At 42.4% G+C, this 25,357-nt stretch overlaps 1 protein-coding gene across 2 annotated transcripts in view; it reads right to left on the bottom strand.

The window, feature by feature from the left end:
* GRB10 (growth factor receptor bound protein 10) overlaps nt 1–25,357 on the bottom strand; it is a 176,256-nt gene that overhangs the window by 9,700 nt on the left and 141,199 nt on the right. For both annotated transcript variants that reach the window (XM_049777476.1, XM_049777477.1), the window contains 6 exons: nt 24,678–24,788; nt 22,767–22,865; nt 10,445–10,522; nt 8,803–8,919; nt 7,105–7,171; nt 6,812–6,899 (listed from right to left, as the gene is read on the bottom strand). In XM_049777476.1, coding sequence (XP_049633433.1) covers nt 6,812–6,899; nt 7,105–7,171; nt 8,803–8,919; nt 10,445–10,522; nt 22,767–22,865; nt 24,678–24,788 — 560 coding nt within the window. The remainder of the gene's footprint in view (nt 1–6,811; nt 6,900–7,104; nt 7,172–8,802; nt 8,920–10,444; nt 10,523–22,766; nt 22,866–24,677; nt 24,789–25,357) is intronic.

The following is a 25,357-nucleotide window of genomic DNA, read 5'->3' as shown; positions in this document are numbered from 1 at the left end:
GATGTTTCTTGGCATAAGAAAGGGTGATATTGGGGCCCGAGAGGTGGCGCTAGAGGTAAGGTGTCTGCCTTGCAAGTGCTAGCGTAGGGCGAACTGCGGTTCGATCCCCCGGCATCCCATATGGTCCCCCCAAGCCAGGGGCAATTTCTGAGCACTTAGCCAGGAATAACCCCTGAGGATCAAACAGGTGTGGCCCAAAACAAAACAAAACAAAAAAGGGTGATATTGTGCTAAATCAATTTTAAGTTGAAAACCAAAAGGGTGTATTTAATATACCTAACCTTCCAAAACAACAAATGTAGCTTATTGTTTCATTATCTTGGCACCTTCAAAACATGCCTCACACACCTGAACATCTGGGTAAAATCTTCTAGCACAAAGCTGATTTTATTATCAAGTACTGCCTAAGCTTAGAGACAAGATGTGTTCTTTAGACACACAGAGGGGTGTGCAAAAAAAGACAGAGCCAAGTATCTTAAGAAAAACTGCTTATAAACAATCCTGCAGGGACAATACCATACCTGAGGCTTAGAATATTAAGAATATTGGTTATTTACTCTGGCTTATAGGAAGGAGCTGAGGTTGGCTGCTGCCATCCACTGTCCAGAAAAAGGATCGTGCAGCCCATTAACCAAACAGTGGGGAGATGTGAAATCCCCAAGGCAAACACGACTTTCATCTGGATGTGTACAGCTGTTTAAATCACTGTCTAGGGAAATATTCAGCTAAACCATCATAGGTTTAATCCTTGGCCTGGGAGCTCTGTTTTGGCCTTTTCTGGGTCTCCTGTTCAGGCCAGAACAGCAGCCTTCTCTCTGTCCAGCTGGAAGGAAAGTTAAAAAAAAATTGAAGCTTTGAGGTGCCAGAGCAATAGCACCGTGGGTAGAGCATTTGCTTTGCATATGGTCAACCTGGGACTAACCCAGGTTAGATCCCCTCCCCCCCCCCCCCCCCGCATCCCATATAATCCTCTGAACCTGCCAGGAGCGATTTCTGGGCTCAGAATTAGGAGTAAGTCCTGAGCGCCACTGGGTGTGACCCAGAAGCCAAAAATAAAATAAATAAAGCAAACAAATAAATAACAAGCCACGTTTAAAAAATGATTGAAGCTTTGAACAGTTTCCGATCAACCACTGGAGTACAAGCAGAGGGTCCAGAACTCGCAGCGGGCACAGAGGTTGAGGTGGGATAGCAGAAGGGGAACATGGAAAACATTGTAAAGGCTGGATAGGCCAAGTCATCTTTCCGGGCCCTGGAGGCGATGCCAGCGCTTTATTTGTAGCTTGAGGGAACTCTTTAGGCTCTAGAAGGGGCAGTGGGTGGCAAAAGGAAGAGGAAGCAGGGGCACGGGATCAGTGTTCAGCAGGAATTCCAGACGGAATAGAAATGCAGGAACCTGTGTGTGGGCTGCCCAGAAAGGGAACTCTATGTAGAGCCCTCTAGGCTTTTCTCAAACATGTTGCCTGTCTCTTTTTGGACTGTCTCTCTCCCATATTAAATTTGAGAATTTGAGCTAAGAACTCTTCTTTTTTTTTTTTTTTTGGTTTTGGGTCACACCCGACGGTGCTCAGGGGTTACTCCTGGCTCTGTGCTCAAACAACAACAACAACAACAACAACAACAAATAGCTCCTGGCAGGCTCAGGGGACCATATGCGATGCTGGAGATGGAACCACCCTCAGTCCTGGGTCAGCTGTATGCAAGGCAAATGCCCTATAGCTGTGCTACCTCTCCAGCCCTGAGGTAAGAACTCTAAAGGGCATGCTCTACAGTATACCTAAACTCACCAAACTTTGCAACTTTACAATTCAATAAAGAAAAAATTCAGTGGATTTCATGAGCTAGCCAGCCCATCACCAAGGCCCCAACCATCAAGGTAACCCCTTTACTGCAAAGTGACCATGGATCTCCTCCAGGGTTCTGAGGAAGCTTCTTTAACGCACACGTGGCCTTCTCTGGGGCTGACACGTAAGCACTACATATACCTACAGCCTTGGATCCCAAGGACAACAGCGATGGCCAGGTATTGACTAAATGCCCGGTTGATGGTATAATTAGCAGTGATGTTTCTTGAGCATTCTAGGGCTTATTTCTGACGCAGCTCAAAAGCTGAAAATGGGTCACACCCGGATTTGAAGCCTATTTTCAACGGCCAAGAAAAAACACACACATACAGAAGTCACGACAAATACAGACGACTAACTGCAGAAAAGGAGGCTTGCAAATGAAAAATAAAAAACAACCACCACTAATTTTGAACACTGGGGAAAGGAAATAAATAGGTCAGAATTGCAGTGAGAGAGAGGAGAGAGAGAAAGGACAGAGAGGAGAGAGAAAAAGAGAGAGGAGAGAGAAAGGAGAGAGAGAGGAAAGAGAGAGAGAGAGAGAGAGAGAGAGAGAGAGAGAGAGAGAGAGAGAGAGAGAGAGAGAGAGAAAATAGGAGATAAGGCGTTTTCCTTGCACTAATCAGCCAGGACTGCATTCAGTTCCCTGAGCTAAGTATTCATTAAAAACATATGGAAAGAGGCATTAGGCCCCTTCCAGAAACACAAATTGCAGTTTCACTCTCAACTTAAGTCCAAAAGGCAATAGAAAAGAAGAGCAGCAGAATTTCTCCTGTTCTTTAATAGAAAGCTTGCCACTGGATTACTGAGGGGGATTAACTGGGGGTGGGAACACTATGGCAATGGTGGAGGGGAAAAGTGTTGGTTCTAGAGGCAGGCTGGGAAATGGGGGAGAAATTGGGGATACTGGTAGAAGGAAGTGGACAATGGTGAAGAGATGGGTGTTGAAACTGTGTGTGCTTAAAAATTAATAATGAATGACTTTGTACTGTTGTGATAAAAAAAAAAAAAAAGGGACCGGAGAGATTGCATGGAGGTAAGGCGTTTGCCATTCATGCAGAAGGTTGATGGTTCGAATCCCGGCATTCAAGATGGTCCCGAGCCTGCCAGGAGTGATTTCTGAGCATAGAGCCAGGAGTAACCCCTGAGCGCTGCCAGGTGTGACCCCCTAACCCCCCCCAAATTAAATAAATACACTAAAAAGTTGTGGGCACATGGACTCACTCTAGTGGATTTGGGGTTCACTCTGGCCACACAACGTACTGCTGCATCTGGCAGTTCTTTGCACGGGGCAAGTCTTTGTTGTTGTGCTGCTCACAAGATCCATCAATAACACCAGGAAGTGATGGAGCCGGGAAATGTTGGCACAGCCTAGAAATGATGAACATGTAGCCCTGCAGAGCAGCCCTCCGGGTAGCTGAGTGATGGATGGTAGAGTTCAGAGCACTGCGAGAAGAGTGCTGAGGCTGTGTGTGACCCACCAGCATGAGTTCAGAGCACTGCTTGAGAGGCTCTGAGACTGCCATGCGAGACATATCGCTTGACCTGGACAGCTGGAGACTTATGGCTCAGCCTCCATCTTTGTAATGAGGGTTCATCTGACCCTCCCCAACTCCCAGAAACAGCATAAAGGACAATACCTGGAGCTACATTGGTAAAACGGCCCATGATATCAATAATATCCTTGAATGTTAATAGACTAAACTCTCCCCATCAAATGGCATCAGAATAGAACAGGAAACAAAACCTATCCATTTGCTGCTTACAGGAAACACACCTAAAATCTCAGTATAGCACAGGCTCAGAGTAAAAGGATGGAAAACAATTATACACTCATTGGAAAATATATAAACAAAAAAAAGCTGAAATAGACATACTTACAAAGCGACAAATATGGATACTTAATTTTGGTAAAGGGTATGATAGCCCAAGAAATACTAACTCTAATTAACATGTACACACTCAATGTTGGATCAGCCAGGTTTCTAAGGTATTTCCTCACAAAATCTAGAAAAACACATGGATGGAAATGTAATAGTAGTGGGAGATTTCAACATGCCTCTCACCACTGAATAGATCCACTAGGCTGAGTAGCATACAAGAGTATAAAATGTGAAATTAAAAGAGCCAGGACTAATGGATTTATACAGGATCTTACATTCTCTAAAGGCTGAAACATGTTCTTTTCTAGTACATATGGAGCATTATCCAGGATAAATCACATTTTAGGACATAAGTCTAACTTATGTAAATTCACAAATGATAAGAATCACACCAAGTAGTCTATCAGACCACAATGCCACAGAGATAGAACTGACCATAAAGAGATGTGGAGAAACTATAATACCTGAAGGCTGAACAACATGTTGCTTAATAATAGCTGGAACAAAGAGGAAACCAAGACTCCTTGAGACTAATGATAATGAAGAAACAATTTACCAAAACCTATGGGTCACAGCAAAAGCAGTAATTTTGGGAAAACTCATAGTAATATAGGCACACATAAGGAAAGAAGAAAAAGACAGAACCAACAACCTAAAAGCACACCTCAAATATCTGGAAAACAAACAACGAAGAAACCCACACATTAGTAGCAGAAAGGGAATAATAAAAACCAGAAGAGAAATCACTGATAAAGTAATAAGTTTACAATAAAGTAATAAAAAGAAATGATGAAATCAGGAGCTGGTTCTTTGAAATAAGCAAGTTAAACACACTACTGGTAAAACTCACAAGGAAATAAATAAAAGAGAGAAAGTGCTCAAATTAATCAGATGAGAAATGAAAGGGGAAGAAGTATAACGGGACCTCCAGAAATCTAAGACCTCATGAGAGCTTATTATGAACAATTTTACTTTGGGAACCTAGAGAGCTGAGAAAAAGTGGACAGATTTCTTGAAACCCATAATTTCCAAAATTGAATGCAGAGGAAGTAGATAGCCTGATCAAATCAATCACAACCACAAACACAGAAATAGAAACAGTAATTAAGACTCTTCCAAGAAAGTTCAGGCCCAAATAGATTTATTGTGAGTTTTATCAAATATTCAAAGATTTACCACCATCGATCCTTAAACTCTTCCAAAATATAAAAGAAATGGGAACTCTCCTTAATACCTTCTACAAGCTAAGATTATAGTGATACCCAAAGCTGATAGAAATACTACCAAAAGAAAAAATTTCAGACCAATCTTTTTGATGAACATTGATGCAAATATCCTCCATAAAATCTTAGCAAACCAAATCCAACAGCAGATCAGTAAAAGTTGTACATCATGAACTCACTGTTTTCACTTAAAAAAAAAAAAAACCAACACATGTTCCAGTTTTGTTGACCAAAAAGACTTATAATAGATGCTACTGCAAGATATATGATCCTTTAGAGAAAACTAATGCTCCTGAGTGACATGTTTTCACATGTGACTCAATGCATCTTGTTATACCTGAGAACAGTGTCCAAATAAATCACGCAGGAATTAACAGGAAAGCCCAATGATTGATGCAGGCAGAAGGAAGGGAGGGAATAAGGAAGGAAATTGAAAGATTAATGACCTCCTTTTCTCACATGTAAATTTGAAAATTCCTATAAAAAAGCTTTTTATAAAAGAAGGGCAAAAGGATAAAGTTTCAGGAACCTGAGTGGACAATTCCAAGAAAGGAATGGACTGGTCCAAAGTCTCTCTGTTGCCATATTAGCACTAGTATCAGCATTTATGTTTCTATTCTGGGTCATGGAAGATGCTAGAGATTTCATGGCTGTTGCGATTTGCATCTCCCTGATAACCAGTGATAAAAAGTTTTTTTCCAGAATCTAAGGTTCAAGTGGATGAGGGAGGGGAGGTTATCATGGAATAAAGGTGGAGGGATCTAGGCATTTTGGTGCAGGCCAAGGTATAGTAACACTGCAGGTATAAAACAGCAACATTGGTTGGATTGTTAAAAATTAACAGACTGGGCCCGGAGAGATAGCACAGCGGCGTTTGCCTTGCAAGCTGCCGATCCAGGACCAAAGGTGGTTGGTTCGAATCCCGGTGTCCCATATGGTCCCCCGTGCCTGCCAGGAGCTATTTCTGAACAGACAGCCAGGAGTAACCCCTGAGCACCGCCGGGTGTGGCCCAAAAACCAAAAAAAAAAAAAAAAAAAAAAAAAATTAACAGACTGGTCTCAAGGTAATACTGACTGTATTAAGGATGAAACCAGAGAGTTTCCAAGATCATGGCAAGCTGAGCAATGTTGGATTGTAATAGCTACCCTGAACTCACCCCTGGGACAGAGCCCTCCCACACTGATGCTTAGGTGAGCTTTGCCATTGGATTTGTCACAGATAAGCAAACAAATGTGATGCAAGGTGGCTAGAGTTGATTTGAGGCGTGTGTTTGTGTGTGTGTGTGTGTGTGTGTGTGTGTGTGTGTTTTAACAATCCTCTTCTGGAGATCCTGTTATGGTTCCAAGCAAACACCCCAGCCAAGGCTGCTGAAAATGAGTGCCTAGCCACCCCTTCACTATTGCCAACAGCTACTGGACATGTACACATAAAGGATGCCATTCCAGCTTCATAGAGCTGACCCAGATGGAAGATACTTCAACTGCAAAAAGTCAGAGATTTGTTAAATTTGAACCCACTGAGAATTTGGGGTTGTTTGTTTCTTCAGACCAAAGAAAACTGTTGGAATTAACAAATCAGAATGTGGGGTTATATGTAGACATCTATATAATCAAAGATTAATTAGCTTATGTTCCTTGTTCAAAATTTCCTAAGAGATAGGAAACAATTATAGAGTTGTCAAAAGTGGAATGTCATTTTTCTTCAACCAATTCTGAGCCATGCCAGCTTGTCAACCTTACCATCTCCCAGCCAGATTGTTTTCTTTGAGATGAGGCCCGAAGTCTTGCCTCATATACCAAATCCAGCATGCAACCCCCTGTCCGGTCTCCCCTTTGTAAAACAGCACGAGACATCTCTTACCCATCTACCAGCCCTTGCTGCTTAATGATCCTGTGCGCCTCTTCCCTGGAAATCCTGCCGTGGAACCAGTGCTGAGTCTTATGAATCACTGGGAGAGAAAAAAAGGAGAATGGTCTTGATTCCTATGCAGAGGGGAGTCCTTGGAACCACAGCTAGCCTGTGAAAGTGGGGCCCCAATTCCCACAGCCACACGCATCATGGTACGTTCTGGGCCCAGGCAACTGTGAAGCTGGGGGAGAATTTGGAACTGTGTCCATCACATAGACAAAGAGAGCAGGCCCCAAAATGTTTACCTGTGCTTAGGGTAGAAGGGTGGAGGGGACTTTGGCTACCTAGGATGTTCATCCGCGTGCTTCGCTTCTGCAAAAGAAATCCCCACGTTAGCATTCTAGATAGTAACCTGACATAACCCATTAAGTCACACATACACACACACACACACACACACCTCTCTCTCTCTCTCTCTCTCTCTCTCTCTCTCTCTCTCTCTCTCTCTCTCTCTCTCTCGGAAGTAGCCTGGGGTGGGTGAGGGGAAACTACCTAAGATAACAACCCTAAATATACTACAGATGCCTGAGCCCCCTATCATACTATATGAAACAATTCATAGGCGACAGTTGTCAAAAATAGAAATGATGGCTGGAGGAATAGTTCAAGGGGTGGAGTTCATGCCTAACATACATGAGGTGGTGTCCAATCTTAAGTGTCACTAAGTAATAAATAGCTCAGGTGGTCTGCAAACACTGTTGGGTATGGTCAAAAGACCCAGTATCATGAGTTTGAGTAGCCCAAGTATGAGAACATTAAAACACACAGTCAGGGCAGATACTAAAAGGAGGATTGCAGACACTCAAAGTCCCTCAAGGGAGGTCTTATAAAACAACCCCAAACAGACTGGAGAGACAGCACAGCAGTAAGGCATTTGCCTTAGACACAGAAGGACGGTGGTTCAAATCCCGGAATCCCCTATGGTCCCTGAGCCTGCCAGGAGCGATATCTGAGCACAGAGCCAGGAGAAACCCCTGAACGCTGCGGGTGTGACCCAAAAACCAAAAAAAAAAAAAAAAAAACCAGCCCCAAACAGGAAAGTTATCTTTGTGCAGTCTGAATGATTCCAGGATTAAAGCAGACACTTTTGCTTATCATACAGAATATATGAATAGCTGTATTCATGTATACAGAATAGAATCAAAATGCCTGGTTCTTCTTAGAGGAGGAAAGAATGAGTTTTTCACGGAATTGAGAACAATCTGAGGGGCTGGAGAGACAACACAGTGGTAGAGCATTTGCCTTGCATGCATGGCCTACCCAGGACAAAACTGAGTTCAATTCCCAGCATCCTATATGGTTCCCTGAGCCTGCCAGGGGCAATTTCTGAGTGCAGAGCCAGGACAACCCCTGAGTGCCACCGGGTGTGGCCCCCAAACTAAAAAAGAACCAGAAAAAAGAAGAAAAATCTTCAAATATTGTCCTTGCTGTCCAGTATCCAGTGCTAGAAGGGGTTTTCTCATCTTTCATTCATTTGGAAGCTGAAGCCTAGTTTTGAGCCAGAGCTGAGTGTTCATGTTTGCTACACTTTCTTAAAATCTAAAACCATCTTCAAAGCAGGATTAATATTCTTCCTGGCTAGGAATTAATGAGAGTAAGAAGTGAAGGGATCGTCAAAGGCTACAAAGATGTGGGCTGATCTATGGTGTGAATGCTTGTGGCCTAAATCTTCTCAGACCTAGAGGCTGAGATGCAGAGACACCAGGAACACCCAGCAACAGGAAATTCAGTGTGACCTGAAAGGTAGGCTGAGCATTTATTTTCTTCTACTCCTTCCACGAAGCCAATGGCACAGACTGGGCTGGGTGTGGGAAGGAGGCGTCCATGAGACCTCTGGCTTCCTGCAGGGAGACCTCAGATGTCCCTGTCCAGGGTCCCTGTCCTACCCCCTTGCCAACAACTACAGAGACGGTCATCCTTGCAGCTCTCAGCAGATTTCTTACCCTCCAGGCATGGCCTTCTTCCAGGGCCGCACTCTGAGCTTCGGCCGGGTTTTCGATCACTCTGCCTGTCTGCCCAGAAAAATCCATCGCCACCAGAGAATTCTCAGAGACACTGCGCTAGAAAGCAAAGTCTGGGTTTGGATAATGATTCTTTTAAGGTTGCAAATAAGCTGCAGCAGCAGAGGGGGAACTCTTGGAGGAAACCTTCATAAAGGTCAGGCAACTTTCTAAGGTTCAGGCTTGAAAGCCCTTCGGTGGCTTTGGATGTTCTTAAGATAGGAAACCCAACGATGAATAACTTTGTAATTTTCTGTTTGTTTGTTTTTTTGTATTTTGGCCACACCCGGTGACGCTCAGGGGTTACTCCCGGCTATGCGCTCAGAAATCACTCCTGGCTTGGGGAACCATATGAGACACTGGGGGATCAAACTATGATCCGTGCTCCGCACCTCTGTGCAGGCCCCATAACTTGGTAATTTAATGGTGACTAAATTTAAAAAATTGAAAAAAATAAAAGAGAAAACAAGCCATTTTTATTTTCATAATTTTCAAAGAGTGTGGGATGAAGACCAAATGTGCTGACCAGATGGAGAGCTGTGGCCCTTCTCATGGTCTGTAACTTGGGCTGCACATCTGAGACATCATATTGGACCCAGTCTTCTGCAGGCATCTGGTCCTTCCCGCAATAGCTAGTTCAAAACAGGGCAAGAGTGATAGCATAGCGGTAGGGTGTTTGCCTTGCACGTAGCCAACCCCGACGAACCTGGGTTCAATTCCCGGCATCCCATATAGTAAGTCCCTCAACCTGCCAGGAGTGATTTCTGACCACAGAGCCAGGAGTAACCCCTGAGGGCTGTCAGACCTGACCCTCCCCACCACCAACACCACCACCACCACCCCAACAACAACAAGGAAAACTCCACGGATTCTCTTGTGGCCAACTGTCACTTCTCAAAGTCAAGGTTTCTAATGAAATTCTATTTGAAAGAATAGTGTCCCTTGACCTTTATGAAAAAAAAAAAAGTACATCTTAAAAACATAAGAGGATGCATTATGATCTCTAAATGCATACAAATGATTCAAACAAAATAGTCAAAAGCATCAAGGATGCCATGGGCAAAAGGGACAAAGTCAAAACTGGGAAAGGGAGCTCTTTCATAGAGTAGATAAATACTGCTTGAGGTTTTGAGCATTTAAAAGGAGCCATCTGGGAGCCAGACTGGTATCAAAGTGGTGGGGCATTTGCCTTGAGTGTAGCCAACCCAGGACGGACACAAGTTCGATCCCTGGCATCCCATATGGTCCCCTGAGCTTGCCAGGAGCGATATCTGAGTGCAGAGCCAGGAATAACCCCTGAGTGTCACCAGGGCCCAATACCAATAAAATAAATATCAATACCAATAAAGTAAAATAAAATAAAAGGAGCCATCTACCTAAGGGGTGGAGCAGGGATAGGGAGAAAGGCAGGCATAGAAACTTGTTCCCAGCTATGAAACAAAATCCCCTCTGAGGAAGTATGATTTTTCAAAACAGTGGTGTCTTTGAGACCCACATTCTCATCTAAGCTTCTTAGGTGACCTTGTCAGAAATAAGACACCAAGGGCATTACTGAGGTAGCAGCCTATATTGCAGCTTTACTTACCACTGGAGTTGAGAAGGGGGAGAGCAAGGGCTTCCTCTGCTGAGGGATTCGGTAGTTCTGGTAGAGAAGCATTCCATACTGAAGGGGAAAGCCAGAATCAGAGATAAGGATCTGAGCAGGTGCTCACAAAAATCCCAGGACAGGCAAACCAGTGGATGCCAAATGGTAATAGTTTGCTAGCAATTCTGGACTGTAGTGAAATGCCCAACACTGCACATTCGCTCAGTTCTACCATAGATGGAAACAAATGACTGGCTTTGGAGTTCTGAGTGAACAGGGCAATAAAATAATAATGAAAATTAACAATCATATAAATCTATCATTTGTATAACACATTATACATAATGTATAAGACACAATATTCTACTATCATTTACTGTTAATTTTACTTATATATTATATAATTATATTGCATTATATTATACTATAATAACAATATAATCACAATATAATAAAATTAATAATGAAAAATCAAGCATATCAATAAATATTACTGAATATTGCTGAAACTTTTGTTTATGACTGAACCCTCCCCGTTTTATGGACCATGTGCTTTTATCTTCACTTTACAAACAAAAGTGAACACAGATTAGTGCAAGTAGGTTTGTCTAGTTCTAATGTATGTAGCACTCATAATTTCCATGGATGAGCCTATTCCCAAATCAGTGCTCACTAGCTGATCAGTTTAGTCATCATACTTTGTTGTTACTTTTGCTAGGTTCTGTTTGTACTCCAACAATAAATTCTAAGAGTTCTCCAAAATTGAGTACACTTTCAACATGCCTAGTATCGTATCTTTTGTACCATAAGACACACTTTTCTACCCCTCAAAAGATGGGGGAAATGTCTGTGTATCTTATGGAGTGAATGCTAACTCTAGTGATGAGGAGTTCTTGGGGTTCCAAGAAAACTATAAGAGTCCTCGAAACTTAAACTCTCTCCACTTGTTAATGACAGTCATTAATGTCACGCTGACTTCTGTTCACTTAACATGGTTGAAATATTATTCTGTTATAGTTTATTAAATTTAGAATATTTTTTCTAGTTTTCCTCATCTAAAAACTATGTGCATCTTATGGTTGGAGCATCTTATAGAGCAAAAAATATGGGACCCTATTTTTAGATATATAGGTAGTTAAAATGAAAGTTGAGTATAATAAACAAGAAGTGGCTTAAGGTATGTAGAGAATAAAAATATAGTTAAAGAATATTTACAAAAAAGCGATGAGATTAATGTCTGTATATTTACCTGAAGATGGCAAAAATACTAGAGCACATGAAATTTTAATAAATAAAAGATGCACCTACAACCTCTAAGGTAGCCACTAAAATTAATACTAGAATGCACAAGCAAAAGATTAACAGCAGTGAAAAATAAAAAAATATTTAATAAATTTATTTTGGGGAGGGCTGGAAAGAGATAGAATGAGTGAGAAAGGAAGAAGCAAAGGATAAGAGGGAGAAGGAGAACTGGGACACAGGTAGGAAAAGCTAAAAGCAAAAAAAAACAAAACACAACTGTAGGTGACAATTCATCAAATCATGACAAATACTCCAATGAAAGGGGTGAAGATAATCAGAGGGGAACTCAGACAATTATATTTTGCTTATATTATCTTTTCTGAATATAAAATGCAGATGATAAAAAGGATGAAAAGAGAAAAACCATGGGGCTGGAGCAGTGGCGCAGAGTGGTAAGGCAATCTGCCTTGTAGGCTCTAGGCTAGGATGGACTGTGGTTAGATCCCCTGGCGTCCCCCAAGCCAGGATTGATTTCTGAGCGCATAGTCAGGAGTAATACCTGAGTATCACTGGGTATGGCCCAACAAAACAAAAAACTCCAAAAAAACAAAAAAGACAAAAACCAGGCATGCCCTGGGTATAAACATATAGTGCTGTAAGCAAATTGTTATAGGACAAGCTTGACTTTAAGGCAAGTTACACTGGTACACATAAGGAAGAGTATTTCAGAGAAATAGCATATTGAAAGGATATGTAAGAATAATAAAACTAGGCACACACTTATGCGCTATCACATGAATGTAAATATAGTGTATGTTGATATAGTGTGTATATGTACTACACACTGTCTATAGTTCTATGTAAACATCTATCTTGCCAAAGAAAGGATTGGCCCATGTCCTGGAAGGGAAATTTAAGGGCTCTTGAAATGTTCATTTTAGTATGTCTGCTGGTTTCTAACAGAAGGCCAAGAGGCACGCGAAAAAATGCTTTCAAATGTCCTTGAAATCCAAATCAAGACAACAATGAGGTATCATCTTACACCAGTGAGGATGGCATATATCAAACAATCTCTATTGCTGGGGATGTGGTGAAAAAGAAACTCTCATCCACTGCTGGTGGGAATGCTGCCTGGTTCAACCCCCATAGAAGACAGTAGGGAGGGTTCTCAGTAAATTCAGAATCGATCTGCCATATGACCCAACAATGCCACTTTTGGTTATTTTTCCCCAAGACAGAAAAATACTGATCCAAAAAGATGTATACACACTGCTATTCATTGCAGCACTCAATCTAATAGCTAGAGAGCTGGAAATCAACCTACATACCCAAGAACAGATGAGTGGATCATGAAGATGCAGTACAATGGACTATAACATAGCTGTAAGGAATGATGTAATCATGCAATTTGCTGCAACATGGATGGAACTGGAAGATAGTAAGTTAAATGACGTAAGCCAGAAGAAGGATCAATACAGAATGATTTCACTTATTTGTGGTATTTAGAATAACTGCATGAAGAAATGCAATGGTTTAAATGGAAGTAGTCTTAACATTCTTGGCCCCAGAATAGAGTGAGGAGAAAGAAAGAAATTGAATGGAGGAGGAAAAACACAAATATGAAAGGCTGGGGGTCAGGGGCTAAGTGGCCTTAAGTGCACTGACAGTGATAAAATAGGACAGAAATAAATATCCAAGCCAAAGTCAATAACAATGAAGTCAAGAGACCCAAACTTTAACAATCAAAACTTAAAATGATCCTGTTATGATGGCAGACTGGGGGGGATGGGATACATTCTGCGAACATTGGTGGAGGAAAGTCAACACTGGTGATGGGATTGGCCCTGATTTATTGTACATTTAAAACCCAAATATGAAGGACTTTGTAATTCATAATGGTTTCAATAAAATATTTTTTAAAAAGAGGGTCTACTGGTTTCCGAGTCTCCAACTAGGTCTCATGGTCTGAGACAAATGTCTTGGTTTAGTTCTGAAATGTTACTTCTTACCTACAGTAGTGAGCTCTCTAGAGCCTGGAAAAAATACAAATTATGTGGCTGGACTCCAGTAAGAAGAAGTCAAGAAAACCTCCCTGCTTGGTGATACTCTGTCTTGCTAAAGAACAGTATGTGGGGAATGGCCCGGAGAGATAGCACAGCGGCGTTTGCCTTGCAAGCAGCCGATCCAGGACCAAAGGTGGTTGGTTCAAATCCCGGTGTCCCATATGGTCCCCCGTGCCTGACAGGAGCTATTTCTGAGCAGACAGCCAGGAGTAACCCCTGAGCAACGCCGGGTGTGGCCCAAAAACCAAAAAAAAAAAAAAAAAAAAGAACAGTATGTGGGGAATAATGGCTATTCACAAGACCCCAACAGGAGGGCAAGACATGAAGCTCACAACTGCCCTTCTGTTGGGATCCGCCATGTTGACTTTAATTTGTGGCCTTTCCCCCCATCCCGAAGCCTACCCTACGTCCTGAGAGGCTACTTTGGTTGTCTGGTTTTGGTTTGGGGCTGTACCTGGCTGTGCTCAGTCATTCTCATGCTGCATTTCAGGGATCATGTCTGGTGGAGCTTGGAAAACCATATGTGGTGCCAAGTATGGAACCTGGTAGGCAAGTACACTACCTGCTGCATGGTGATCTCTTTGGCCCCTCCTGGCACTGTTTGGAGTACCAATGTGCCAGGATCAGACCCAGCACTACCATATGCAAAGTATGTTCTCCTGTGCTCTGAGCTTCAGCCTGTATTTCTTTGATTATCTGAGCGCCTCACAGAGTTCTGAGTAATTTGAAGGAAATTACTGAAGCTACAGTTGGTCTTAAAGACTTCAAGAAACCCTTGTGTATGGAGATGTATATTTATCCTTTTCTTTCATTAACAATAATAGGAAGCTCACTGATTTTTGTCTTAAATTTATTTTTGCTAATCAAGACAAACTTTGCTTTATACATTACTTGAAACTTGTCACATTTTTATAATTATTTGATTAGAAAAAATCTATATATATTTAGTTTGGGGGCCACACTTGGCAGTGCTGGGGGTTACTCCTGGCTCTGTGCTCAGAAATCACTCCTCGTGGGAGCAGGGGACTATATGGGATCCTGGGGATCGAACATGGGTAGGTTGTGTGCAAGGCAAAACACCCTACCAGGTGTGCTACTGCTCCAGCTCCTTGATTTAAGGAGCTTGTTTTCTTACTGCTTAACTAATTTGTCCTCTAAGTCATTATAAAATTGTGTACAACTTAGATTGTACTTTTAAAGTTATGACTTTAATTTTCCTTAATTTTTCTTTCTCATTTCAAAATTTATGCCATCTAGGTACAAACCTGCCTAATTTAAGGTGCAATCATTACTAATTTCACAGATCAATAAATAGCTGATTAGAAATTTAGTATTTTCTACATTATCTACAGTTCTATTACTATGATTTCATGTTTCTTTTTTTTAGCATTTACAAATATTAGTGCTTTCAAAATGGCAGTTCAGTTTTTTTTTTTCGTTAGTTCGTTTGGGATGCTACTCAGAGCTTACTCCTGGTTTTGTGCTCAGGGATCATTCCTGGTGGTGCTTGGTGAATATGGTACTGGGGATAGAACCAAATTGTAAGAGTACAAGGTAAGTAATCCACTGTACTATATTTCTGTCACTAACAGTTCAGTATATCTGTACTTTTCTCATTGCATTCCTTTTATTTTATTTTTTAAAGGCTATATTTATTTATTTATTTTTGGAGGGTGGGGTTTTGGGCCACCTGGCTCTGCGCTCAGAAATCGCCCTTGGCAGGCTCGAAAGACCATATGGGATGCTGGGACTCGAACCCAATTCCATTCTGGGTCAACTGAATGCAAGGCAAATGCCCTTGAGCTGTGCTAAATGCTCAGGCCCCTGCATTCCCTTTAATTTCATTGCTGCTTATGCAGGCTATGGTGAGGGCTAGCAATTGCACACATTCTTTTTTTAGTTTGTCACAATTATGTAAATTATAATACTATGAAATAAAAGATAACAAAATTGTTTTCCAAAATGTTGTTCTAAGTTCAGTTGGGAAGCACACCTTGGCTTACTCTTGTGACATTCCACTATGGTAATTGCTTTCCCTAAGGTTATCTTCCTCATTTCACACTGCCTAGCCCTGTCCTAATCGCCACTTCTACTTCTTTTTCTTCTTTATTTGAACATCTTGATTACATAAATGATTGTGATTAGGTTTCAGTCATGTAAAGAACACCCCCTTCACCAGTGCAACATTCCTACCACCAATGTCCCCGATCTCCCTCCATCCCATCCCACCCCCACCTGTACTCCAGACAGGCTTTCCAGTTCCCTCATTCATTCACATGATTATGGTAGTTCTCTGTGTAGTTATTTCTATAGCTGTACTCACCACTCTTTGTGGTGAGCTTCATGGAGTGAGCTGGTGTTCCAGCCCTCCTCTCATTGTCTCTGAGGATTGTTACAAAAATGACTTTTATTTTTTTTAAAACCCATAGATGAGTGAGACTATTCTGCGTCTCTCTCTCTCTCTCCCCCTCTGACTTATTTCACTCAGCATGATAGATTCCATGTACATCCATGTATAGGAAAATTTCATGACTTCATCTCTCCTGGCCTGTCTTTATTCCAATGCCATGCTATTTTGATAACTATTGCTTTGTAGTAAAGCTTAAAGTTGGGGAAAGTAATTCCTCCCATATTCTTTTTCCCAATGATTGCTTTAGCTATTCTAGGGTGTTTATTGTTCCAAACAAATTTCAAAAGTGCCTGATCTACCTCTTTGAAGAATGTCATAGGTATCTTTAGAGGGATAGCGTTGAATCTGTATAACGCCTTGGGGAGTATTGCCATTTTGATGATGTTAATCCTGCCAATCCATGAGCAGGGTATGTGTTTCCATTTCTGCGTGTCCTCTCTTATTTCTTTTTTTTTTAATTTATTTTTATTTTTTTATATATTTTGTTTAAATACCTTGATTACATACATGATTGTGTTTGGGTTTCAGTCATGTAAAGAACACCACCCATCACCAGTGATGGGTGAGAAAGTCAGTCTTTAAGAAGTTAAAAAACAAATCTCCTCACTGCCATATGATATGCTAACATAAATAAACCAACATATATATATGCCCATTCCTTTACCTTGAAACTAATACATCATTGAATTTTTTTGTTCTTCAGCGAGAGGGGGTATAAATTTATTTTTAAATAAAACTGGCACAAATATTTAGGATCACTGGTAAGAGAATAATTTTCATTATGGGCTCAGCTGCAGGGACAAAAGTTAAATGAATGGCTGGAATGATAGCACAACAGTAAGGGATAAGGAATTTGCCTTGCATGTGGTCAGCCTGGGAAGAACCCAGATTTGATTCCTGGATCCCATATGGTTCCCTGAACCTGCCAGGGGCAAATTCTGAGCACAAACCCCTGTGCACTGATAGATGTGGTCCAAAACAAACAAAAACAAACAAACAAAATCCTAGCTTTTATGTGCTTTCTTCTCTACTCTTGATCTATGATAATCCCTTTTTATTTCATCTGCTAACAGAAAAGACAAAGGTATCTCTGTGTGTTCACTGTCGATGCAGTCAAGATGGCCATGTACCCTCCATGTGGAACATCAAGATGGTCAGAGACAGACAAGGGTAGTACAGGCAGGATTGACTTTTCAAACCACTTTACAACAGAAGTGCTTATATTCATTGCAGTGCTATTTACAATAGCCAGTATCTGGAAACAGCCCAGATGCCCGACAACAGATGAGTGGCTAAAGAAACGGTGGTACATCTACACGATGGAATACTATACAGCTGTCAGGGAAATAATGAAGTCATAAAATTTTCTTATAGGTGGATGCATATGGAAACTATTATGCTGAGTTTATATAAGTCAGAAGAAGACAGATAGATACAGAATAGTCTCACTCATCTATGCGATTAAAAAAAATAAAAGACAGTATTGTAATAACAGCCAAACTCAACAGAGGGCTTAGAGGACTGGCCAGGAATGAAGATCACCACAAAGAGTGGTGAATGCAGTTAGAGAAATAACTACACTGACAACTTCATGACAATGGGAGTGAGTGAGAAATAGAATGCTATCTCAAAGACAGGCAGGGGGTGAAGGAGGAGGAAGATGGGTACAGTGATTGTGGGAAGGTTGCATTGGTGAAGGGGGGTTTTCCTTTTTCTGACTGAAACCCAACTACAAACATATCTGTAACCATGGTGCTTAAATAAAGATATGCATTTAAATAAAATAAAAATAGAACAGAGGTGTTCTGATGACCATACCGCTGGGGCTTGTCTCTGAACAAAAATCTAAACTACACAGAGAATGCGAACACTGGAGAGAGTGCCACGTATTTCTGCTTCTTTGGTTTCAGCTAAGCAGGGGCAAGGGGCTGCAAAGGGCAACATGCCCAGTCTTGTCTCATGATGGGGACATGGATCTCATGTCACTGACCTGTGGCTATCTAGCCTGACTCTTCCTCCCTTCCCTTCCCTATACTGAGAGAGACTGACAACATCTGGAATGGCATTGCTTTCATAGCCAGTTCCAGGAGCAGCACAGAATTGTATTTGTTGCAGCCATTAAGATTGGTGATTACTTGTCATTAAAGACAAACTGCTACAGCATAGAATTTGCACAATTTTCCCCTTTGTTCTAAATATTTGTTTTGTTTTTGTTTTGGGGGCCACACCGGGCAGTGCACAGGGGTTATTCCTGGCTCTGCACTTAGAAATCACTGGGATACTGGAGATTAAACCCAAGTCCATCCCAGGTCGTTTGCATGCAAGGCAAATGCCCTACCGCTATGCTAGAGCTCTGGCCCTCTGTTCCACATATGAAAGAATTAGTAAAGACTTTTCCTGGAAATCTGAGAAAAGAGCTGAGAAGCACTACATTGAAAAATATCTAAAAAGGTACAAATCGGTGATTTTCATGCTTTCATAGTTTACAAAGGGAAAAATATGGGGGAAAATTGGTAAATGCTTTAAACCCAATCGGATGAAAAGATAAATTCATTTACAATAATAAATTTATAATAATACTGATAATAATAAACAAAACCAGAGCCCTGGCCAGCTTACAATGTGCTTATTGGTTTCACTATGCTGTCGAAGAGAGCAAAGTTCTTTTTTAGCCCTCAACAAAGGCCCATTGGGGACCACAGTTCTGAATTCTGGCATCCAAGGAGGCTATGGCAGTGGACAGTCAGTGGTAAAGTGCAGGTCAGTAGGCATCACCCTCTGAACAGGCTGGCACCCCACTGCGCCCTCTGCAGGTCCCACAAGGAATTCTAGGCAGCCATTTTGTGACCTGTCCCAGGGTGTTATCTCACTCTCTCTTCCTTTGTGGCCACCACCAAGTGTTTTTGAGGATGCTTTGAAGACCCATGACATGAGACAACACAAGTTTCCAGTGCTGAGGTGCTTTGCTCTGCACAATCTTTTCATTCCCAATGACTATGTTCTTCTGAAGAGCACTAAACAGTGCTTGTAAAGGAGGCCCAATTCACACCTCAGACAAAGGTCCAACTGAACATCTATTTTAATTGCATTATCAAAATCAGGTTGTTTGGAACCTAAATAAGTGCACAGTATAGAATCTTGCATCAATGAGGCAACACTTCCCTCTAAAATAGTTTGGTTTTAGGGGCCATTTCCAGCAGTGCTCAGGCAGTGGCTTACTCTTGGCTCTGTGTTCCAGGACCACTCCTGATTAGCTCGAGAGAATCATGGGATGCTGAGGATCAACCCCAGGTTGGCCGTGAGCCAGGCAAGTACTATAGCCACTGTGTTATCTCACTGGGCCCCTCTACAGTAGTTTAAGAACATTCTATAGATACCTAAAACTCTTTTGGAAGTTTTAAGATGAATGTTAAGTTGTCAGGGGACAACAGCTAATGAAAGGAAACACTACAGTATCTACAGAGTTAGGTAACAAATATTAGCAAAGTGTGAGAAACAGAAGCAGGTATCATCTAAAAACACCCATAAAGTTGAGCCCACCACAATGTTTTCCTTTTACACATTTTCAAGCTATGGTTTTGTTTTATTTTTTATTTTTATTTATTTATTTTCTTTGGTTTTTGGGTCACACCCGTTAGTGCTCAGGGGTTACTCCTGGCTCTATGCTCAGAAATTGCTCCTCGCAGGCTCAGGGGGACCATATGGGATGCTGGGATTTGAACCACCATCCTTCTGCATGCAAGGCAAATGTTTACTCTATCTCCATGCTATCTCTCCGGCCCCCTTGTTTTATTTTTTAAAGTGACTGTGGCAAAGTAGGAGAGACTGGATGGTGGAGAGAGAAAGAAGGAGGGGAAGAGAGAGACTGAGAGAAAACCAGAGTGAAAAGAATCGAGTACATGCCTTACGCATGAAAGACCCTGAGTTTGATCCCTAGTATCACAGGCACAACTCTCGTTGGGCACTGTCATGGAGAGCCTTGGTGACCCTCAAGTAATACGGTCAGGTCCAATTAATACCAGAATCATCCTTGGGTCCCTAAGCACAGCAAGGGACGATTCCCCCACCCCCAAACAAAGCATATTTGTATGTCACTGAAAGACACAAAAGGCCCAAGATGAATGACAAACCCAGTGCTCCTCTGAATAAATCAATGGGATGTTTCTTTTCTTTCCTTTTTATTTTTGTTTTTTGGGCCACACCCAGTGGCGTTCAGGGCTTACTCCTGGCTTAACACTCAGAAACCGCTCCTGATTCAGGGGACCATATGGGATGTTGGGGACCAAACCTGGGTCCATCCTGGGTCAGCAAAAAGGCAATTGCCCTACCACTGTGCTACCCACTGGCCCCACAATGTGATTTTTCTACATTCCCAAGTCCAAAGTGCTATTATCACCGTTATCTACCATACAAAGATAATGGCTAGATAGTTAGGGATAGAAGAAGCAAAACTTGATAGTTCAAGGTCCTGGGTTTTCCAGGCTAATGTTAACCATGGCATAAGAAATCATCTTTGTTCTTTAAGATAAAGAGATAGAGAACACAATGATCTCACACTGGGGAAGAGAGGTTCTCTGGGGCTAGTACTGGAGGAGCCTCTTTCTACTACATTTTTGATTACTAATAAAATGATTCAGCCTGATATTTTCTGTGCCAACAAAAAACACTACCACTTAAAAACTGGACCCTGCAGATGTTCCAGCCCTAAGCAACATAGGCTGGTCTGCCAGTCCCATACAGGTCATTCTCAGTATGAGACCAACATTTCTCAGGGCACTTACAAGGCAAGGGGGATCAGGTTTCAGGAAAAGAAAGACCAAAGCTAGTCATTACATTTGGGCTGGCTTCCACTTTCATTCCGGCTTTCTGAGCAACTCACTAAATTCAGAGCATGAAGCAGTTGCAAATCTCAATCCCATTAAAAAAATCAACAACAACTTAGAATCAGAACAGTTTCCTAAGTAAAACAAGCTTAGCTTGGTTTAGATAATGGGAGCTAGTTAACATGTAGCCAAGCAGAAAACATTATGCTATGGTCCCTCTTAACAGGTTAATTTTTCTTCAATGCTATATATTAAAATTGCTTCCTGATTTCCTACTGCCCATGGCCACAGCTATGTAAATGTTCCAGGGTTCTGTCTTTTTATTAATTTCTAAAAATGTCTAAGTTAGATTCTATGATGTAAAATGCTATTAATAATCATTTTGCATGCAATAATTCCATGGGTTTACCACTAGTGTACCACTCTCTGGGATCTTAACCAACATCTCTGTCTCAATCCTTCCCAAGTCAATTGTGTGGATATGTTCTTCCATCATGTTGCCTTTGGACCCTTTGTTACTACCTTGCTATTTCCCTTTGTCCTACTTATGAGATCTTTTTTTCTTTTATTTTTATTGAGATCAATGTGAATTACAAGTCTTTCACAGTTTCAGGTACATAGTGACAGTGAATTAGGGCCTTTCCCTTCAGTGATGACCTCCCTCCACCATTTGTCATGGGGACTTGACTCAGACCTCATGTGATATGACATCGACTGTCCAAACCTGAACCTCAGATCCTAACCTTTAAACTGGCACAGTTCCCTGCACCAGCACCAGGAATCAAACATTCCAGGGGGTGGTGGGGGGAGGCCCTAATACTGCTCTGGTACAAACTTGCACCATAGTAGGTTCATATGATATCCTGATGAGGAAACAGCAACAACTTGATCTAAGGGCAGGTTGCCCTACCTCAACCTAACGGTGAGATGAAATCAGAAGTCCCTCTGTCCTAGGACCTGTGCAAAAACCAAGATCATTTTTGTACATATTTCTTTCCTTCTAACTAACTTCACTTGGTATGATATCCTCTAGTTCCATACATGTTGCTGCAAGTTGCATTTTTCTTTTGTCTTTTTGGGCCATATCTGGCAGCACTCAGGGGTGACTCCTGGCTCTGTGTTCAAATGTTTTTGGGCCCCACATGGTAATGCTCAGGGTTTTTTGTTTGTTTTTTGTTTTGGGGCCACACCTGGTGAGCTCAGTGGTTACTCCTGGCTATGCTCTCAGAAATCTCAGAAATAGATTGGAGGGACCATATGGGATGCCAGGGGATTGAACTGCAGTCCATTCTTGCACCACCACTCTGGTCCCTCAGCAATTCTTCTTAACTATACATTCAGCCATTATATCTGGTGGTGCTTGGGGAATCATATGGAATTCAGTCACATGCAAGGCAAGGACCCTACCCAACCATAAGACTTACTAACAATTTCTGTTGACTCAACTAGTATGGGGTGTTTTGGCATCTAGCAGGGAGATTGGGGATCCACTCTCAACTCTCTGACACTCAGCACAGTCCATAGCAAGCCAAATGATAGAGATCTGAGGTAGGAAGTGATTCTCTGGTCGAATTGTCCTGCATGCAACCAATCTGGGAAAATCGCAGGTTTGTTAATCCCCAGCACTGCATAAGACCCTGAGCACAGAGCCAGTCGTGAGCCTTGAGCACAGTTATAAATGTCCCCTCCCACACACACACAAAAAAATAACAGAAATTGATGTGATAGAAAATGAATGTGGACATGCAGATTATTGAGGCATAACATAGGGGAGAGCAAGATACCTTGATCAGTCTGAACGCCATCAGCCAGCATGTCCGGCCATGCTCATCTTCTGCACACAGCAGTCGCATCTCTTTTGTGTCACTCCTCACTTTATTTGGCTGTAAAGAATGAAGAAGGCCAGTCAGTGGGACACAGTGGCTCAGAGGCATACTCAGGTTAAAGATCTCCTTATTAGACACAACAGAGGTAGGGACAGGTAACATCATAGGGAGTTTCTCTTCCTTCCTCCTCCACTTGACCAGGCAATCAGGAACCAGCCCCTGGGATGCATTCCATGATCGTTGTGTGACTGAATGACTGGCCGTCTTCTGATCAGGGTGTCCCAAGGAGAAAATGAAAAGGCAATGGACTGAACAAAGGTCACTGGTAGGACAAGAGTTGGTGTGAGGAACTAAAGGAAGTATCTCTGGGGCTGTCGAAGAACAGCTGGTTCAATGATATAAGACAAGATTTCTGGGAAGACCAAGAAAGCAGGTGGAGGGAAGGTACTTTAGAGACTCCAAGTTTAGACACTATCTCTATGGCCTCAAGCGAAAGGCCCAGAGGGGGACTTAATCCAGAGAAAGGAGAATGATGAAGCTATGGAAGCTAGATTCATGTGGTAAGAGTAAAATCAGTGAAGGATTAAGCTTAGCTGGGATTCAGCATGGGTCTCTGATCCAGAAAGCACCAGAAAGCTTGCCAACTTGGAATCTACAAGGGCAGCTAAGCGGTGTTGACAACTTTTCTTTGAGAGACCAACACTGAAGGAGAAGCAGAACCCACTGAGTAGCAGTCATATGAGCACACGCATGCAAGCAGTGGGAAGACATGGCAGCCTCATCCGTAGCTATGTTTCCATAACCTTAAGAGGCTGTGAATGGGAGTTGCTCACACTTGTTACCCAAGAACCATAGCCAAGTGATAGAGTCTGACAGAGTTAAGACCTGTCTTGTCCTGTCCTGTCCTATCCATGCTGCCTAGCCTCTTCCAAGAGTGGGTGGATTCCTGACCCAGAGGGCAGCTGGAAGCCTGATCACTCCATGATACTGACAATAAAGATGCTAGAACATTCAGTCCGCGCCCTCTGAACACCTGGGAAAGCTAAGATGATGGAAGTGTAGTGACACCAACAACTTCCATGACAATGGTAGTGAGAGAGAATGCCTGTCTCGAATACAGGCAGGAGGTGGGGGAGGATGGAGATGGGGGCATTGGCAGTCAGAAGGTTGCACTGGTTAAGGGGGGTGTTCTTTTTTAATGACTGAAACCCCCTACAAACATGTTTGTAATCATGATGCTTAAATAAAGATATTAATAAGCACAGACAAAAAAAAGAAGTGTAACTGTCAGCAGGGGAGCTAGATTGAGGTGACATTCAATAACAGACTAGAATGAGGATAAAGATTACAAAAGCACAAACAAAAATGAGAAGAGAGAGAGGAGAGAGAGATGGGTCCTTCCCGTTGGCATGTGGACATATGCATGTCCATGTATCCGTGTACATATGTATTTATACTGGCATGTACATTCACGTGGCGCAGGTGTCTATCAATATATGTATCTATGTTGGTGTAGGTGAGAGTGTGTCTCATATGTATATGGTTGAAGGGAGGAAAGCAAGCACTGTGCTCCACACGTAGCTCACTTGGCAAGTTTGTTGGAAAAGAACCTGGGAGTCTACTGCCAGACACCATCTATTCATCCTCTGCTCAGCTTCCCCTAGGCTCATAAGTCACTTGAAGACCAATCCACCCAAATGTTTAAGAAAATACTTTTACATCCATGGGAGGTGCCAGTGTTAGGCCTAGGCCTTTGCTGGTCTTTTAAAAAATTATAAAAATAAAAATGGCGATAATAAAGAGTAACTTGCTGAAATAATCCCCAAGTTCCCAGTGGATGTCAACTGTGAGCTGCAGCTCTAGCTGTACCTTTATGCAGAAGCCGAAGTCCGTGGGGGCGCCATACTGTTTCTTGCCAGCAATCAGGGTGAAGACGCTGCTGTCCTCCAAGTCTGCCAGCAACTGTAGGTGTCGGGGTTCCTGGAAAGGAAGGTGACACTTCCTGAAGAGAAGTCACTGAAGAGCAAAACATACGCATTTCCAAGCCATCTCAGTGGCCTATGAGGCTGAAGCAATAGCACAGCAGTAGGGCATTTGCCTGCATGTGGATGACCCAGGACAGAACTAGGTTCTATTTCCAGCATCCCTGACAAGAGTGGTGGCACAGAGAATGGGCGTTTGCCTTGCACACGCTAACCTAGGATGGACCACGATTCGATCTCTGGCTTCCCATATGGTCCCCCAAGCCAGGAGCGATTTCTGAGCGCATAGCCAGGAATAACCTCTGAGCATCACTGGGTGTGCCCCCCCCCCAAAAAAAAATTCTCCAGCATCCACACGCCAACCCCAGGTGAACAAGCCAGAATCAGGGTTGCAGCATAAAATAATTCAGACCAGGCTGATGGTGAAACACGTGTAGTCTGGCAGTCTTCTACCTCCTATCTCCACTAGGCTGCCTGCCAGAACTGCCATTTTCATTGAGTCCAGAGACCATCCCTGAGTGGGGCAGTAAGGACAGAGTAAGGACAGATAGCTCAGGATATCCTGAG

This window comes from Suncus etruscus, chromosome 7, assembly GCF_024139225.1.
Source record: "Suncus etruscus isolate mSunEtr1 chromosome 7, mSunEtr1.pri.cur, whole genome shotgun sequence".
In the NCBI taxonomy this organism is placed as follows: Eukaryota; Metazoa; Chordata; class Mammalia; order Eulipotyphla; family Soricidae; genus Suncus; species Suncus etruscus.
The sequence above is the reverse complement of the archived record's forward strand: the minus strand, read 5'-3'. Positions and strand labels throughout refer to the sequence as shown.